The sequence below is a fragment of the Eubalaena glacialis genome, chromosome 2, assembly GCF_028564815.1.
Source record: "Eubalaena glacialis isolate mEubGla1 chromosome 2, mEubGla1.1.hap2.+ XY, whole genome shotgun sequence".
NCBI lineage: Eukaryota > Metazoa > Chordata > Mammalia > Artiodactyla > Balaenidae > Eubalaena > Eubalaena glacialis.
In genome coordinates, this window is record NC_083717.1 from 71,256,883 (window position 1) to 71,270,666 (window position 13,784).

At 48.1% G+C, this 13,784-nt stretch overlaps 1 protein-coding gene across 2 annotated transcripts in view; it reads right to left on the bottom strand.

Annotated features, from left to right (window-relative positions):
* Positions 1-113: 113 nt before the first annotated feature.
* Positions 114-13,784, bottom strand: part of ZNF609 (zinc finger protein 609) — a 224,085-nt gene continuing 210,414 nt past the window's right edge. For both annotated transcript variants that reach the window (XM_061180204.1, XM_061180203.1), the window contains 7 exons: positions 12,173-12,260; positions 9,111-11,451; positions 7,494-7,860; positions 5,774-5,949; positions 5,309-5,525; positions 4,754-4,832; positions 114-4,441 (listed from right to left, as the gene is read on the bottom strand). In XM_061180204.1, coding sequence (XP_061036187.1) covers positions 4,759-4,832; positions 5,309-5,525; positions 5,774-5,949; positions 7,494-7,860; positions 9,111-11,451; positions 12,173-12,260 — 3,263 coding nt within the window. In that variant the 3' untranslated portion in view covers positions 114-4,441; positions 4,754-4,758. The remainder of the gene's footprint in view (positions 4,442-4,753; positions 4,833-5,308; positions 5,526-5,773; positions 5,950-7,493; positions 7,861-9,110; positions 11,452-12,172; positions 12,261-13,784) is intronic.

The window sequence follows — 13,784 nt, forward strand, 5'->3', positions numbered from 1 at the left end:
CAATTAAAAAAGCAACTCAGAAGGGGAAATATTTTGGGAGTGGGAGGGTGGAGTAGGATAGGGGAGGTATGTGAAAGGCAAACTAAGTCTAAATTTAAGAACAGGGACATTAAAAACTTTATTCAATAAATACAACAAATAATTTAAAAATATACTTCAAGTCCAAAGCCAATTAAGAGAAGGAAGTAGAGAGAAAGGGGAAAAAAAGAGGGGAGGAGGAAGTCAGAGGAAAAGGAGAAAGTTCAAGAGGTGGAACAATGGTTTGGTTGGGCTGTGTTTCCGATTGTACCACCCTTTGAAATTCTGATCAAATGCTCTTGACCCATAAGCCCTTAGCCCTTGTTCTGATGGGGTAGCCACAGGAATTCACCGGCAGGAATGATTCTCTGGGCTCTGGATCAGAGCAACTTTGGAGGCTGGCATCTGGGGGAGTGTTAGAGGCTAGTTTCCCACTCATTCCTAAAAACCATCTGATCTAATGCCCAGGCAGGTTTAAGAAGTAGTGCAAACTCTTAGGCAGAGAGCGCCCAGCTGCATAGTTTCACAGGTGAGTGTCCAAAGCCAGGGCCTCTGGGAGACAGGTCCCAGAGTACCCAGGGGTCCAAAGCCACTTTGGTGAATGGGATCTATGGGAGAAGACAGGAGAGGCCAGGGCACAGGATAAAGCTCCTGCGTAAGCCCGCGGCCAAGCTGGAAAATACTGCTGGGCAGGAAAGGGCTGCAGGGCAGGTAGTCTGGACACTGATTCAACAGCTTGCCATCAGCCAGGGAAGGTGGAGCTGAGGATACATATGGAGCAGGACCAGGAAGATGAGGAAAGCTGAGGGAGAAAAGTGAGGAGGAGAGAGGAGGCAGCTCAGCAGCAAACTCCAGGAGAAATAACCAGCAGCCCTCACAGATTTGTGATTGTCTCTTAAAAAGATTTATTTTCTCTTCTTGCCTGAATGTACAAAGGCAAAAAGAGTACAGTTTGTATATATATATATTTATATATATATATAAAAAAACAAGGAACTTGGTAATGTACACTTTACAGAAGGGAAGAATCAGGAAGACTGAAATTAAATCCAACAGAGCAATGCCAGTGGAACAAAAGCTATGAACAGCAACACTGCCCCTCCAGCCCGGGCCTCCAGCTCGCCCCAACCTGCTCCCAATGGGGGGCTGAGCACCTAGGCAAGCGGGTGGGCTGGGGCAGGAGGGGCTGGGGACGGGGCCTGGGAAGGGCTTGATCCCAGGAGGGGCCCATGGCAGAGGATCATCAGAAAGCTTCCTGGGATGCCCTAATAATAAAACAAATAAAGGCCCAGAATTATGGGGCCATCTAGCTGCCCAGTTGAATCTTGGGGGCATCAGAGTAGACACTGAGATGGTGGTAGGGTACATGGGATAATAAGTGGCGTGGGTGACCTCAAAGCCCGTATACAGTAACACTCTAGCCCTTCTGTAGTCTTACCCTCCCACTCCCGAGACCAAGCCCTTCCACCCCCACCTTGAAGCCTGGAGAGAAGAGGTTCAAGAAGCATCATTTCATTTCATGGGGTGCCCTCTTAACCCTTCTGCATGTGGTCCTGTGACCTTGAGATGTGTGGAGAGGGTGAGGTAAGAGAAGGAAATACACATGTATACATACATGTACAGGCAGGGAAAGGGGATGAAGGGAACTGGCACAGCTTAAATGAGGAAGAAGCAGATGTGAATCCTAAAGAGCAGCTCTCCAAGCCTTGGCTGTCCTACCTGGGGACAAGGCTTCTTCCCTCTAGCTTCTCTGTGGGGCCCTGGAGGAGCAATATCTGTCAAAAGAACTGGGCAGGGGTAGCTCAGAGAGAGCCTTGGTCTGGTGGTCTCGGCCCTTAGCAGCAAACACTTCCAGCCTTTGCTGGGGTAAGGTGGGTGGGAATCCTTGAGTGTCTCATCCCTATGACCAGGTCATGGGTGCCACAGGTTTCCCCTCTGTGTTCTTTCTCCCCATGGAGAGAGGTTAGGGGTGGACAGCAAACCCTTCACTCAGTACTCGTTAAGGATCTCTATTTCATCCATCACTGCTGCTGTTCTGTGTTACCTCAGGGAGGGAAGACTGGACCTGGCAAGGATCGGGGACCAGGAGGATCAGGAAAAGGCAGTGCCATTCTGCTACTGTTCCTTTTACCTGCTCTTCTGGGCAGCTCAGCTCCTGCCTTTCAAGGGAGGCTTGGATATAAGGATTAAAGAGCCAAATGTTTTTTAAGGAAAGAAAAAACTGTTCCCTTCTGCAGAACCCAAGGATGCCCTGCTAATACAGAAGCTCTTCTTCTCTGTTACAGAACAAAGTGGAAAGGGGCCATGCCTGCCCAACAGGAAAGAAAATGACTCCAAATGGTTTCTTCACAATATGTACAGAGCACGCTGTAAAAGCCAGCGCCAGATACAAAACACACAACAATATTTAAAAACAAACAGGAACAGAGATGGGGCCTTGGCTCCACCCGACAGAGTCTGGGAGGGCAAAATCAGGCTGAAATTCAGGTGGAATGAAGGTGTCCACACCAACGACTTCCATGGGTAAAAGGGAAGTCACTGCTCAGAGCACTGCCCGCTGGGGCATCAGGAGGCAGAAGGACTGAATGGGGAAGGGAGGCTGCCTGGGGCCTGTTAAGAGGTCTAAGTCAGTGGGGTTTTGGGGAGGGCTCAGAACCCAACTTGAACAAAAACAAGGACATGGAAACCTAGAGGAAAGGTCTGTAGGTCAGAGGGGCTCCTCTTGGGCAAAAGACCCTAAGCCTCTCTAGAACAGGGCTCTGGGGATCTTGGAAAGCAGCCTCCACTGGGCATTGTGCTTACTGTCTTCCACCTCCATGCCCCAAACTGGCAGAGCCAAGTCCCTGCTCTTAAATGGTCATTTTTGGCACTCTGGTCACAAACACCCGTCTCTAACCTAGGTTGGTGTCTGTCAGTCTTCATCTCTCTCTCAATCCACAAGGTCAACGAAAGACAGGAGAGGAGGAAGACAAAGGGATGATACCTCAAAAACTAAGAGCTAAAGCTCCCCACACCTTGGGGAAGAAGTGACTCCAGTAAAGCTACCAAATCGCAGTCACTTTCCCAGTGACACAGCATAAAGCCTGGACTGGGACTGCATTTCTAAGGAGAGCAGAGAAATGTCTCTGCCTCAAAGCACAGCTCCAATGACTACACTCTGTGGCTCCGAGGAGTAATGGCTTGCATGTGTTATCCCAGGGTCTAAGGAACAGATAATCTCCCATGGTCAGTAGCCCCTAAAACAAAAAAGTGTGTTACAAAAAAACACGGCTTATGTTGGCACACATGGGGTTACAGGTTGAGCTACATAAAGTCATGTAGTTGTGTACAGAGAAATTGGGCTGTATAGACTTATGGCCCTAGATGAGGAGGATTCTCAGATGGCTGCTTGGACAGGACATCTCTTAGAAGGGCTGGGTGCTCCCAGGGCCTGCCTCCTGGCTTGCGCTCAGGTGACCTGGCAGACTCCAAAGCTCCCCATGCTGGGGGATACTATTTTACCTGCCTGAGCCTTAAGAGCCAAGCAGTGGAAAAGAGGAGGAGAGATCAGTGTGGGGATCCCCCTGGGAGAGGCACCAAGGGGTCGGGAGGGAGGTGAGAAAAGGGCAAGGAGTGGGGGCTAAGCAGCAGCAGGGCTTAGTGGGGTTGCAGCTTCTAGTTCACAGACTCCAATTCGTGCTCCAGCTCCAGCTCTCGCCCGGAATCCCCGGGGAGCTCTGCGCTGGTGCTGGGACCCCTGGCCCTCTGCCGGACAGGCAGCCCAAGGCCATGGTGGGGCAAATTCCTTGGTCTCCCTTTCCAGGCTGGGTTCTGAGCGTTTACATGTGCTCATGTGAGAGGGGAGAAGTCTTCATGTTTGAAGACCTTGTTTTCACAACTGCAGGGAAAACAGCCCCCAATTTCTTTCCTGAGATTCTAATCCCTCCACGTGCTGCCAGTTCCCAGGGCCCAAACCACTGGGGAGATGCAGGGTCTGGTGATGGTGGTAATGATGGTGAGAGGGGTATGGCTGCTGTGCTGTCTTCAGACCTTACCCAGTGCTCGGGGGTCCCTCCCTGGGGGGCTTGGTACTGCTCCGGCAGCTGACCAGGGGCTTGGGGAACAGACCAGTGACTTCTCTGGGCTGAGGCCATGTTCCCCTGGTTGCTCCTCGTGCCTTCACCTCCACAGAGGCCACAACAGTCACTACTGTGGCCAAGAGAATAAATACGTTTGCTAAGTACCGGCTCTCCAGCTCCTGAGGGTCAGGGAGTCCGGGGATCTGGTGGAGGCGAGATAACCAAGGGTCTGCCTTCAGTCATGGTGGGAACGGCAAACAGGATGATCAATACCATTTAACTGATGTCTAAATGGCACCTCCAGCACCTCCTTGGGTGAGCCAGTCCAGGCCCGTGAAGCTGACTTTATCCGGGCACTTGGTGTTCTGCAAGGGAAACATGGACAGATAACCAGGCATTCAGCCGGCTGGTAAAAACAACCCCAGGGTGGTGCTCCAAGAAAATGAACTGCAGAGGAGGCCAGTCCTGGTCGCTAGGGGAGACGTGTTCCACAGCTCCTCTCCGCGGAGGCAGATGGCTTCATGGGAGACTTACACAAGAAGCTTGCCCAGGGTTCCACCATTTCCAGACCACAGCCCACAGAGCTATCCTTCACCGTGGCTCTGCAGGGATTCTGTGATCCAGGTATCACCTATCCCTGCTCTCTAGGTGTTGCCCCAAATTAAAAAGTTACTTACCATTCTCACCTCCGGGGGGGTGGGTAGAGTGAAGGAGTCGAGCCTTGCTGGCTGGCAACAATGGCTGTAGAAGAAAGCCCTGAGTGAGGAGGAGGATGTGTTAGTGTGGCACTCCCAGACCCTCCCCTTAAGCACTCTCCCTTTTTGCCAGCTGAGTGGGTATTGGGAAGAGTTTCTCCTTAAATTCCTAGCTCCACTGAGTTTTGGGGTGCTGACAGAAGAAAATCTGATACTTGGATAGATATAGTGGCTTGGGATAGATAGTCAGGCTCTATTTTTCAGTTGCTTGTTACTCTTTGGCTGTGGGAACACCTGCTCCTTATTCTTCTGAATATCAAAGCCAATTTTCTGGAGGAGTTTGAGAATCCCCAAGCTCCAAGGGATGAAACAAATGTCATGAATTTATTGATTGTCTGCAGGACGCTAGGATTATGGACAGATGAGACGCACAAGGGAAAAAAAGGGGGGGCGGCGGTTCTTGCCAGGGGCCCCCTGCCGTGGGCAGTGCTACTGGGATGGAGTAAAAAGGATAGGAAGTGGGGAAGTGAGGCTTACCTGCTGCATAGGGTAAGTTGTACTGTGCTGGGAGCAATGAGTACCCCAAGTGGTGGTGGTGGTGGTGTGTGGACATCAGGCGCTGAGAAGGGGAGGTTCGGGGCCGGTCAACACTCCTTTCACCCCCGCCTGCTCCCCCGACGCTGCTACAGCTGCCACCACCCCCAACCACCCCACAGCCTCCCCGATCTCTCTCCTGAGAAGTTTTATCACTTATCTGGAAAGGAAAGCAGACACAAAAGCTCTACTGTGAGACACATACATGAAAGCAAGATGCCCAGAGCCCACATTACGACTCCTTAAAGATGCAGGACACCTAAGAATCAAGGAGGTGCCTGGTAGAGCTAATGTCAAATCAGCCAAACCACACTGTGGTTAGGACTTGAACTAGTCCATCTTCTCCCAGACCCTGGATCTGGCCTCATTGGTCTCTGACAACAGTCAGTGTCACTGCACTTCCCTCACCGTGGGAGACTTGCTCTTGTAATGGCTGGCATGCTGCTGCAAGAGGTCCAGGGCTTTGGACTCTGAGCTGGATTTACAACTGACACTGGGGCTGGCTCGTGCCTTGTCAGCATCTTCACCCCCTGAGACCTTGCTGCCATACGGGGAGAAAGAGTAGCTGGAAGGCAGGTAGGAACCTGGGGAAGAGAAATAAAGCAGTCAAAGAAATGGGAGAGGGAGAAGAAACTCTGCTTCAGTGAGCCTGGTGAGGCTCAGGCTGAGATATTTTCTACCACAGTGTCTTCGGGCTGAGACTCTTAGTGTGTACTTCCTTTACTGAGCTCTAGAGGCAAACAGCTAAGGGATATTAGAAACATGGCCCTCAGTTTCTGGGGAACCAACTTCCTTAGAGCCCCAATCTCAGGTTCATCTTGGAGAGGTGATACAGTCATAGGATTTGAAAGATCATTGGATTTGGAGATGTCCTTGAGCTCAAATCCTTCCTCTACTTACCAGTTAGGTAACCCTGAACAAAATTAACAAAATAATTAGCTCAAATTAACCTTTTGAGCTTCAGTTTCTTGACCATCACAATGAAGATACCAATACTTCATAGGATGACAGAGAAGATTAAATAAGATAATGTAGATAAATCACCTAGTCCAGTGCCTAGCACAGAGCAGGTACTCATCAAATGGAACAACTGTTTTTATATAGACGGACTGGGGTAACAGGAGAAAGGAATACTACAGGATGAGACAATTTCCTATCTCAGTTTGAAAAGCTTACGTGTCCTATTTAGTATTTGCCTTATAATGTCAATATCAAGACTATTTCAGCTGCTCTCTTATAAGGAGGTGGGAGCTCTGAGAAGTGAAAGAAGGAGTCTTCCACCCCAGAAGCATCCCACATGGCTCTTCAGGCAACAGAGATCAGTGAGTAAAGTGAGCCTTCTCTTCTAACAAGTTAAAAAACACTTAAACTCCTACCTTGTGCCCCCCTCCCCAAGAACTCATGGATGGCAGTATAAAGAGTTTATCTTTCCCAGACTGAATCTTTCTAGCTGGACTTACCCCCAATCTGACTTCAAACTGCTCTTCCCCTCACAGACTGCCTCCTGACCTTACAGCTAAACATGATCTTGCAAATGAATACATGCACTCTCCTGGGTTGAATTTTATTTGTTCCACGTTTCTCTCCTGCTGCAATTAAGTTGTAAGCTCCTTGAGGGGATTGAGCTAGTCTTCCCTATTTCTTTTGTATTCCCCACAGTGCCTAGCAACATTGAAAAATGTAGAGAGTATGTGTTTTTGTTTGTTTGTTTTTCTGGCCACGCCCTGAGGCATGTGGGATCTTAGTTCCCTGACCAAGGATTGAACCTGTACCCGCTGGGACCGCCAGGGAAGTCCCTACAGTATGTGTTTAGAAAATCCCAGCTGAGGGAAGACGGCTCTGGTAGAGAGGGGGTTTCGCCTTTAGTTATTCATAAAAATTGACTGTAGAGTCAACCCTCTAGCTGGTGCAAGGGAGGGAGGAGTGGTCCCACAGACTGTAAGTAGGGGTCATTCAAGGAGCTCAGGATTAGAGTGACCACTTCACAGAAGGCCACATTCAAATCAGAGCTGTCATCTACCTGAGCCTCAGTAAGCCTTAGAGCTGAGCAAGAAAACTCTGGATTCGAAATCTGTGCCTCATTTACCTTCCCACTGAATGGAACATCAGCTGGAATTCGGTGCCGTACCTGGGTAGTTCTGCATCATCACGGCAGGCATGCCCCGGTAGCTGGGGTGGTTGGGGTCATAGGACTGGCTGTAGGAGTAGCCGTGCATGTAGGGGATGTAGGACTGGTGCTGGGTGAGGGGAGAGGACACAGGCACGTGGACACTTGGTCGGGGCTCCTTGCTCCCGAGGCGGGATTCCTCAGACGTGGGCAGCTTGCAGTCACTACTTGTGCTTTCCTTCCCATCCTCCTTGGGAACAGAGTCCTTACTCCGACTCCTTTCCTCCTTCAGTTTGCGGTCCCGCTCCTCCTTCCACCGCTCATCCTCTGACTTGATGTCTGAGTACTTGGCAGGATAAACATATGTCCACATCCGGGGCTCTGCTTCCTACAACAATCACAGAATGAGCTCTGAGTGTTTTACAGATAAGAGAGAGAGATTTCAAGCCCAATGTCCCCGTAGAAACACCAGAGCAGATAATATTAGACACCTGGGGCACAGCAGGATCTTGGCCTCTACTGACCTTTGTTTAAAATCACCTCTGGTCCCTCCTGCTTAAATGCCTGTCTCCTCCCCCCATAAAAGGAAATAAGATGTGGTGAAAGAAAGGGAAAATCCACCAGTGGGTCTTCTCTAGGAGAGAACAAGCATTCTGGGGAAAGGACTCCTTGACTAGAAGAAGCCGTTCCCTTTCCAAGGATATTTAGGTGGTTTCCCTTCTTCAGAGTAAACTCAGGGGCAGAGAGCTATGGGTGCTGCCCCGCTCAGAGGAGGGTGGTCTAACTGTGGCACAAAGAGGGAAGGGGAGACTTTCTAAGTCTGAGGAACAGAGCAAAATGTAAGACCAAGTTCTTAGTTCTAACTCTGCCTAGAAAATCTTTTTGAGAGTAACTCGGTCTGAGTTGCATACTTCTGGCCTACTTTAAAGAGACCACCATTAACTCATTCCATAGGAACCACACTGCGGAAGAAACACTGGACTAGGAATCACTAGATACCTGGGTTCCAGTTCTGGCTCTGCCAGTTAAGTCTCAAGTAATTCCAGACAAATCAAGCTAACTTACCTGGGCCTCTCTTGTCAAATGGGAAAAACACCTTTTACTGGTGTAAAAAGTGCTTTTAAAAAAAAAATGTTAGAGCTTCCCTGGTGGCGCAGTGGTTAAGAATCCGCCTGCCAACACAGAGGACACAGGTTCGAGCCCTGGCCCTGGAAGATCCCACATGCCGTGGAGCAACTAAGCCTGTGCGCCACAACTACTGAGCCTGCGCTCTAGAGCCCACGAGTCACAACTACTAAGCCCGCGTGCCACAACTACTGAAGCCCGCGCACCTACAGCCTGTGCTCCGCAACAAGAGAAGCCACGGCAATGAGAAGCCCGCACACTGCAACGAAGAGTAGACCCCGCTCAATGCAACTAGAGAAAGCCTGCGTGCAGCAACAAAGACCCAACGCAGCCAAAGATAAACAAGAAACAAACAAAAAAAGTTAAAATGATTTACAAAAGTAAAGAATCCGTAAAATTACAGATTTCTTCTGCTAATCTGTATTCTGTTGATTCCCTACAAAAGGACAGCCCTGATTTGTGAGGAAGACAGAAAAACTATCAAATATTTCTATTTCCTTCCAGAACAGTTACCTGTCGGTACCAGAGTATTGGATCCACCTCTGCCTGTCGGCCACACTCGGCACCTGTCTTCGCCTCAGAGGCCTCCTTGCCTAGGTGGCTGGCCTCACTCAGCTTTACTTTAAGTCCTTCCGGGGCCTGGCTGGGGAGCTTGGAAGAGTCATCCAACTTGGGAATAATGACTGATTTGGCAGGGTCAGCCCCTTGCTCCTTGGCCTTCCCGGGTCCTGACTTCACCAGGTCTGTCAGGCTGGGGGCCTTGGTGAGACTTGGTGGAACTGACGGCTTTTGTTTCCATTCTTCCTTGAGTGCCGCCTCCCGCTCCTTCAGGCCCATCTCTGCCTTCTTATCCAGTCCCCGCTGCTGCTGCTCCAAGCTCTGCCGTTTCTGCTGTTCTTCATACTGCTGCCGGTAAGCGGTGTTAGTGCTCAGGAGGTGGGTGTGGTAGCTCTGGTCGCTGTAGCCATAGGGGGGCACATAGGCATACTGGTTGTAGTACAGGGACTGCATGTACATGTTGGGACGTTGCTGGATGACGGAGGGCTGCTGACTGGAACTGCTCAGCTCTGGTTTCTTTTCCTCACAGGCATCGTTCTTCACTTTTCCCTCTATGCTCTCAGGCTCCTCATCCTTTTTTGTCTTCAGGGCCTGGCTCTCCACTCCTGCCTGGCTGCTGGGGTTCAGAGCCCCTGGGCTGGATTGTGTGTAACTCGGAGAGTAGTAACTCTCAAAGCCTTGGTAATATGGTGAGTCTTTGCTCTGTGGCTGAGGGGGGAAAAGGGTTTTCTTGGCCCCGTCCTTAACCAACTGTTCAGGGTCCTTTGATTTGACGCTTTCCACTTTGCCCTCCCCATCCTCCCCAGCATCAGAGATGTCGGAGTATGCAGGGCTGTTGGTTTTGACTGAGCTGGCTTCAGCCCCATTCTGGGTCACTACATGTAAGGGGGTCATGGGCTGGGTAGGGGTAGTGCTATCTAGGCGGCTACAGCCTCCAATTGAAGGGCTGGGAGCATTGTCCGTGAAGCTGTAGATCTTGTCAGCTTCCGCCTTGATGCTAGCCAGTCGGCTCTGGTGGGGGTCTGAGGAGCCATTTAGGAGCACCTCCATCTTCATCCCATCTCCTGATGATTCCCTGAATGGGCTTTTGCCTTCTTCTGCTCGACATACCTTCCCAGGGGTCAGAGGACTTTCAAGTTCCTTTGAAGATTCCTTCTTTTTTTTGTCTTTCTTTTTCTTGTCCTTGGCTGGAGTCAAGGCAGGGTTGACTGTGAAAGGTTCTCCCATCACAGTGGGCTTGGGCTGAATGGGCTTCAGTTGGGGGCTGTTGGGCATGGCCTGGACCACTGTGGTGGTCAAGCCTGAGGAGGAGCCTGGGCTTGCTGCTGTGAAGGTGGCCGTCTGGAAGGTGTAAATTTGCTGTGGGGGGATGGCAGGGGCAATGGGCCGGGCTGACTTTAAACTTTTGGAAGGAATCTTTTCAGGTTTCAAACTAGAGGGCTTTTTACATTTTTCTTTTTCCATACACTTCCTTTCCAAAGAATCAAAGGCATCATTGCTTGTTTCATCCATTACTGAGGGTCCATCATCAGAGCCATCATTGGATAAGGCCCCAAGATCTGTGTCCCCTTCCCCACTCAACTTTTTCTTACAGAGGCCTTTTGTGCTGAATTTGCTTGAAGGAGAAGGGCTATGGGGCTCTATGAGCCGAACTTTGGGGGTAGCGGAGCGGGCAGGGGACAAGGAACCTTTTTGTGAGACAGATGCACCATTGCAGCTCCCGAGGTCTGCATGTAGGGTGGGCTCCTCTCCGTACTCACTGTCTCCATCTGCTTCTGGCTTGCTGTCGTCATCTGTATGGGCATGAGCTTGGTGGTACTTAAGTCCATTGATGTGCTTGTACTTTTTGTTGCAGTTTGGGTGGGGACAGTCAATCAGGACTGGGGAGGGACAATTTCTGTCTAGAACAGTGGGTTCCACTTTGGTCCCAGGGAGGGGGCCAGTGGCTGAGCCCATGGAATTAGTACGGACACGCTTGCTCCCTTTGGAGTCCTCTGAGCTAGAATTCAGCTCCATGTCTGAAAGGGGTTTGTTTTTCCGCTTATTAGCTGAGGAAGGGCTGGCCTTGACATCCTCAGAGGTGCTGCTGGCAGCTGGGCGATGTTCTGAAGAATTCTGGCTGCCCCGACGGCCTTTGCTATTGGCTCCTGCTCGGGTTTTGCTGCTACTGCTGGTCCCTTTGCTGTCAGAGGCTGTGGCTGTCTCATTGACAGGTGTGTTACTGTTGGGACGCATGCGTTTGCCTCTACCCCGACCATTGCGCATTTCCAAGTCACTGGTGGGAGAGTCACAGAACCTTGGCAAATGACAAACACAACAGGATATTATTAAGAAAAGAAGCTATCTTCAAACCAGTTTAGCTGCAGCCTCCAGAAGAACTGTCCGTATGGTAACTATCATTTTCAGTGAATATGATTTGTTAAAGGAACTTCTGAAAGCATGGTAACTGCATTAACTGGTGAGCTCCTAGAATGTTATCTGCATACTAACTATAAATTATTCCCCAAGATTTGGGTTCCCCCAACCCTGACAAACTGGAAATTAATATTAGGAACAAGCGGTAAAGTGCTATTCACTGAAATATGAGTCTTACGGCCAACTGCAACTTGAAAAGGTCCTTGTGAAACCCAGACTGTCTAGTGGAGTTTATGAAACTGAAAATGTTTTCGAGTTTAAACTTCTGAGAGATAGCTACTATCAAAAACCATCATCAATGAATGCTTGTTCACCTGTAGTCAGATTCTGGCCTTGGTCTCAAGGTGACTGTAGGTAGAAGCCAGAATTCAGTCATTCCAGATAAAGGCTTAAATAGGATCTTCTCACCATTCCTACTCATTGATTTATTCTTCTTGAATGCCAGATGAATATAATGCCTTCCCTTGTTTCTATAACATAACTGTCCTTTAAAAGCTGGGTGTCTTTTAAAAGCTGTCCAACTCTAACAGGATAAAGGTATAAGGGATCACTGATGAGGGTGGTTCAGATTAACATAAACTAAAAAGCTGTAGAGTGCTTACCTGGGGGGTGCCCAATCATGTCGTGTGCAGTCAAGAAGTGTACCTACGTAAGTCTTGTTCCTCCATGTTACATTCACCACCAACATCCCTGGAAGACAAGAAGACTCAGATATAGACAAGAGAAACGCTGTTGGCCACTGAGAAGAGTATTTTCCATCTGAGTAGCATTCGGGCTCCTGTAGGAGGGTTTAGGGGGCGCTCTAGGTCCCAGTGGGCCTAACAGCATTAGGCTGGAATAGTTCCACAGGAACTGCCTACAACAATACCAGGGCCCCTTAGGATGGGCAACGGTTGCAAAGATTCCATGGTCCAGTTAAGGCACATTTTCCTAACTTTAAAAAAATTACGCAGTATTTCAAATACACTAAAAAAATACAAAGGATAACTTAACAAAAACTCATGTACCCACCACCCAGCTCAATGGATTTATAAAATTTTGTGCTATACTTGCAACAGGTTTATTTTTTAAAGAATAAAACATCATAGTTGAAAACCATTGTTTACTATATTTTCAAACTTGCCATTGATAGGATCATGCTGGGTATATAACTTACCTTTCTCACTTAACATTACAAATTTGAGATTTATCAATGTTGACATGAAGAGCTTAACCCATTTATTTTAATGGTGCTCAAGTATGTCATTGCATAATTTGACCACAATTTATACATACTGTTGATGGAAATTTAGATGTTTCTTGCACATTTTCACTCTTAAATGACATCACAATGAACATTCCTGACATGTTCATTTTATTTAAAAATGGTTTTGAATAGATACCATAGTCACACTCCAAAATTTAAAAGGTAGCAAAAAAAACTGCAAACAAACCCCAATATAAAATGAAGTGTCCCTCCTGTCACTGTTCTTCAGCTTTTCAGGCCCCATACTCAGAAACATCCATGGATATCCACGTACTCCTCCAGAGACATTTTATATATTTATAAGCAAATATGTTTATACATTCTTCCTCAAATGGTAGCAATGCACACCAATGTTCTGCACATTTTCCACGTAACCATATATTTTCCATCATTCCATATGAGTAAACATAGAACTACTTCATTCTTTTCAATGGCTGCATATGAATGATTTCAAACCGTACCATCATTTATTTATCCAGTCCCCTGTTGATGGACATTTAGGTTGCTTCATTCTTCTGCTATTACAAATAACGCTGAATAAATAACCTAGTACAAATGTTTTATCTTACATATCACAGAATATGTCTGTAAGATAAATTCCTATAAGTAAAACTGCTAATCACAGAGCATTTGTATTTGGATTTTTCATAAATACTGCCAATTTGCCCGCAGAGAGGATGTACTTATTTATAAACCCACCAGTAGTTCATGAGAACACCTGTTGTCCTTTCCCTTTGGCAACATAGTGTTCTCAAACTTTCTGGTTTTGCCAATCTGATAGGAGAAAAATGGTGTTTTATGTAGTTTTAATGTCATGTTTCTTATTATGAATTTGTACAGCATTTCATTACAAGATACCATTATGAGACATTTGTATTTACCTTCTAATGAACTGTCTGTTCATATCCTTTGCTCATTTTTCTACTGAATTATAGTCTTTTTCTTATTTGTGACTGTTTATATACCAC